Genomic DNA, 5,430 nt, shown 5'->3' with positions numbered 1-5,430 from the left:
TTAGACGAGGCATTCCAGGACGACATTTCGATCCCCTTCGACGATTTCAGAAACGATTATGCACCAGCTTTTGTTGATGAAATAGTGTCGAATCCGCAGATCTCCAATGGCGGATCTGCAACAGCAAGTGGAATTCCAAGGCTGTACAAGGAAGTGTAAGTGATGTACAAGGAAGTTCTTCGAATAATAAGCAAAGTAAGAACAATTATAAAAATTTCAAGCAATCTGTTGCCAGTGATTAATCCAGTGAGCATTCGTTCAAAACCATCAAGACATATGATGCCATACATTCTTATTTATATAAGTTTATACGAGTTTGTGTTTTATATGTATGATTTATGTGAGATTCAATTCGGAAGAAAACCTTGACGCAGCAGTGGAAGGAAACGAGATATATCCCTGTGGAGCAGAAGGAAAACGGCAAGTGGAGGGAAACAAAGTAGTGGAGATAAGGATTATGGAAGATTGGTGCAGATGTGCATAGATGCAGCTTGTAAAAGTAAGGAGACTGTGGAAGTATGGCGGAGATAGAAGCGGACATTGGAAAGAATGCCAAATCATCTTGCAGGCCTGATTTTCAATTGCCTGCTCAAACGCCGCTTACTTGCACCGCCGCTACTCGAGGTCTTTCAGCAGAGTGTGGAAGAGGTGAATTTGAAGGGAGAAATCTTTGTTGACACAGAATGGTTGGCATATTTGGGAGCTTATCACCATTTGCGCCTTGCAAACCTAGCAGACTGCAAGGCGGTGAACAATTCTGCACTCTGGAATCTCGCTGGAATTACAACCTTGGAAGAATTGGATTTGTCAAGGTGTTCTAGGGTGACTAATGCAGGTTTAGAGCATCTTCTCTCTCTTCCGAACTTGAAAATCTTGAGTATTTCAGAGACTGGAATAAAGGCAGATGGAGTGGCTCGGCTCTCTGTTCTCACATCTCTTATGTCCTTAGACCTGGGTGGCTTACCAGTCACAGACTTGGTGGTTTCTTCATTGCAAGTTCTGACTCAGTTACACCAATTAGTTATGTGGGGTAGCAAGGTTTCTAATGAAGGGGCTATTCTCCTTAAAACCTTACCTAAATTGAATTGCCTGAATTTGGCATGGACAAATGTCACTCAACTTCCAGCATTAGTTTCTCTTACATCTTTAAACATGAGAAATTGTACCATTGAATCTATTCTTGATGGATTGGAAGAACCTGAAACATCATTAGTGACGCTACATTTCTCTGGGGCAAGTTTCATAGATGCCTACCGTGTGCTTTCTGGCCTTCATGCTCGAAATTTGACTTTTCTGGATCTGTCTCGATCATCTATTAACAATGTATCTTTCCTTGCTGGTATGAAGAGGCTTGAGTGCCTAGATCTCAGCTGCACTGGAGTGACAGACTCATCCATGAACTCAGTGGCCGAAATTGGAGCAAATTTAAAACATCTTAACCTAAGTAATACAAGAGTCACTTCTGATGCTTTAGCTATTCTATATCGAAATGTTCCCAAACTTGAATTCATTTCATTATCTCACACCATGGAGGATGACAATGCCCTTGCATATTTGGGTCTGATTCCTGCACTGCGTAGCATCAGCTTGAGCTTCACGAATATCAAAGGTTTCATTCATGGCGGGCCGAGGGTGTGTTTGAAAAAAAACATGGCGTACATGCAGATGAAGGCCGCGGCAGCCGGGATTCTGAGGAGATTTCAGGTTTGAGTGGTAAAAAAATCAATTGGTTGTGCCGACGATATCGCTGCTACTCACCATGAAGCACGGCCTCAATCCACTCCTCACCATGATACTCACTGTGAATTTGGTAAGGCGATCGCCAATCCACTGGTTTTGAGTGAATAATGGCCGATAAAAGATGAATTTTGGCAGAATATATCTATATATCCTTTCTTTTATAATTTATTTTTAGAATTTTTCCTTATTAGGTTTTAATAAAAAATTTGTTGATTTTCAACTTTAAAAAAATCTCAACTTAAATAACAAATTAACAAATTTATGTTTTTAATTTGTTATTTAAAAAAAAAAAACTAAATAAATAAAGAAAATCAATATAAATAACAAATTAAAAACAATTGTTTTTAATTTGTTATTTACAAAAAAACTAACTTCATTTTAGATTTTAATAAAAAATTTGATGATGTTACAACTTAACAAAATCTCAACGTAAATAACAAATTAAAAAATATTTATGTTTTTTAATTTGTTGTTAAAAAAAAAAAATCATTTATTTTAATATTTTCTTTTTAAAATTTGTTGTTTTAAAAAAAAAAATAAAAAAAATTAAATAAAAAAAAAAATAAGAAATAAAAGTTCACAAAATTCACACAGCTTTGCAAATAAAAAATAGGATACTTGGAAACACATTTCGAAAATCGATTGGAGGATTCTCAAGACGATAATTATTTCTGATAGCTTTTAGTTGGCATCACATCTTTCTGTTGTATGCTTTATGATGCACTAATATGCAGGACAGAATTGCCAAGCACATGAGTTATCTGACACAAACAGGGAGTATTATTTTTCACGGTTGTTTTTAAGATTGGATTGAAATTGATATCATGAATTGAGTTACTTTCAACACTTTGATTTTTCCTAAATCTGTTTTATTTGGTATGAAATTTTTGCGTAAGAATCATGAAAAATTTTGAAGACAAATCCATATCCATAACCACTACCATGTACTTCCCTTTTGCAAAAAGATTTTGAATTCCACCAATTGTACATCCATAAAGCATGACATTTCCATATCCATTTTTCACAGCAAGAGTTCTTATTCATCCACCATGCATTTTCCTTACATCCATCCATTTTCTTTTTCATTACCATTCCCCTTCATTTCCGCCAATAAAACCCTGCTTGAGTCAAACTCCTAAAGTCTAAAGTATCATTGAAAAACACCTAGAGGCTTGCATGCCTTAATGACAAGTACTCTTGCCAATGAACAATGGGAGTACATTAATATCCCTTGTTCGTTGGATCTTGTAGCTGACTAGACTACGACAAATTTATTCGTACCTACAAAGATGTGTCAGGCATCCTGACTCCCATTGGAATCAATGGTGGGAGCTCTTGTGTTGACTAGGGGCATTCATTAACGGCCACTAAGCCAACAATTTCTTGCTATGTTCGACATCGACACATTTAATCATATAGTAAGATTTGTGCCATCGAGCGTTGAAGACTTGAAGACCCATATTTTGTAGCAGATGAAGCCAATTTCCTTTCATCAGTTTGTCATCACTTGAGGACAAGTCAATCAATAAGGCTGGGAGGGAAATGTCACTTATATATTTTGTATACCTTCCAAGCCTTATAGATTTTCAGCCATATTCAACAGACTCATCAGATTCATCATCCAGCAGCAGAGGATCCAGCAGCAGATACGACTTTCAGCCATATTCAGCAGACTCCTCAGATTCATCATCTAGTAGCAGAGGATCCAGCAGCCGATACGACAATACAGATCCATCTTTCATCCACAACTTGAAGAAGAAGCTTCAGAGCAGAATTGTGGCAGCTGAACATGCATGATTCATCCACCATTTTCACAACCAAGTAAGGAGGACTATGAACGACATTTTTGCAGCCACACGTGCACAACTCTCATCCATTTTTGGAAGGGTAAGTTAAGGTATGATATTTTCTAACTTTTAACCATTAAATTCCTTGAAAAGTTAGAATAATAATTTTTGGAAAAACTTCACTTCCTTTCCCCTTCTTTTCCCCATTTCACATAACTGCCCAAACCATCTGTTTAAGGGGAAGGATACATTTACATACATGCTTTGTCACATTCATATCCACAGTCATATATCACATTCTAAACCCCACTTACCTTCAAAATATATTCACTATTACATGAGCATACAAATGGCTTTGACAAAAGTATTTAAAAGATAATTGGATGCCAATACAATCATGGTTGTTACACAAGAACCAACCATGATGCATTCCTACAAAAATACTCTGCAACAAAAATCACATTATCAATATGCAAAGATCATACATTGAATGCAACAAACAAAATATGGTTGAAACACAAGAACCAACCAAGTTGTAATTCATCAAAATAACGCTTTGCAAAAGTTATGTAAATGATATCATGCAGAGTTTAAGCCAAAGCTCAAGTACCAAAAAGTAATGTAATAGATTGCATGAGGACATGCAATACCTTCAGTTTGGGGCAGATGTTGGGCCTCAAAATGGTCCCTATTTTCACTCCATTATTCACCAATATCTTCACATTTTACCTTCATGTCACCTCCATTCCACCTCCACATCATTCCATTTACGTCATTATTCGGTTATAACTATGCTTTTCCAAAGTTTATTAATTCTTAACATTTTTAAGTGAATTTATGGCTAAACTTTAGAAAATAATATGCTTATACTTATACCTAACAATTAGAATGAGTTTGTTGACATGTGTAGGTACAAAGGAAGCTTCCAGGGCATCTTTATGTGGCCTTGAATGATCAAATTCGAATTTGATAAGATAAGCCTCATGGAAAAGATCATGATCTCATGGAGAAGATCATGGACCTCATGGAGGAAATCATGGAGGATAGGGTTATGTGTCTAGATGGTTGAGAAATGTATGGAACTAAAAGAGAGATTAGTGGATCATCGTTATGAGTTTGTTATCTCATCTCATTGTATAAATAGGAGTACCTCCTCCATTCCAAGAGGAGGACTCTTAGAGCATGTATCCAAACTTATGATGGAATAGAATAAAGCTTCATTTTACATATATTTTCATTATGTAGTTTTAGATATAAGTTGTACATATATTTCCATTATGTAGTTTTAGATACAAGTTGCCTTAATGTAGTATATGGAATAGCTTGTCACTTTGTTCTTAGGAGAATTGAGCTCACTCTAGAAGGATCAAAGGAACATGTTATTTCATAGTAGATCTTATTTCATTTAATTGCTTAGATGTTTGATGTTTGAGGAATTGTTTGTGATTGATGAATGAGTTTTAAATTAGAATCTTATCAGCATATGAGAGAACAACCAAGGGTCTAAGTTAGGCTCTCTCTCAATTTGATTTGCATGATAATTAAAATTCATTCTTTTGCTTTTATGTTTCAAGTATCATATGAGGAGATACCAAGAGTCTAAGTTAGGCTCTCTCTCCATTGATTTATATGGTAATTGAAATTCATTCTTTTGTGCTTTTATGTTTCAAGTCATTTCATTTCTTATGCTTATGAATGAATCTTAGTTTAGTTTGGATTAGTACATGAGAGGACAATCAAGAGACTAAGTTAGTCTCTCTCTCTACTTGAATCTGAACAACAATTAAAGTTCATTCTCTTGTCTTCATTTCAAGTTTTTTTAGTTTTATGTAATCAATGATTTCTCTATGATACTATAGGGAAGGACAACCAGGACCTCCTTAGTTAGGAGCCTCTTCCCTTG

At 35.7% G+C, this 5,430-nt stretch overlaps 1 protein-coding gene across 1 annotated transcript; it reads left to right on the top strand.

Moving 5' to 3' along the window:
• The first annotated feature begins 372 nt into the window (after window positions 1-372).
• LOC149204531 (uncharacterized) lies at window positions 373-1,710 on the top strand. Its single transcript, XM_089397152.1, has one exon. It carries the CDS (start codon window positions 550-552, stop codon window positions 1,708-1,710), a length of 1,161 nt encoding a protein of 386 aa, XP_089253278.1. The 5' UTR covers window positions 373-549.
• Window positions 1,711-5,430: the final 3,720 nt, after the last annotated feature.

Source organism: Pinus tabuliformis, chromosome 1_2, assembly GCF_031772625.1.
Source record: "Pinus tabuliformis cultivar Carrire ecotype Pingquan chromosome 1_2, CPIR1, whole genome shotgun sequence".
NCBI classification, from domain to species: Eukaryota; Viridiplantae; Streptophyta; class Pinopsida; order Pinales; family Pinaceae; genus Pinus; species Pinus tabuliformis.
Note: the sequence above shows the minus strand (reverse complement) of the source record. Positions and strands in the feature narration are given on the sequence as shown.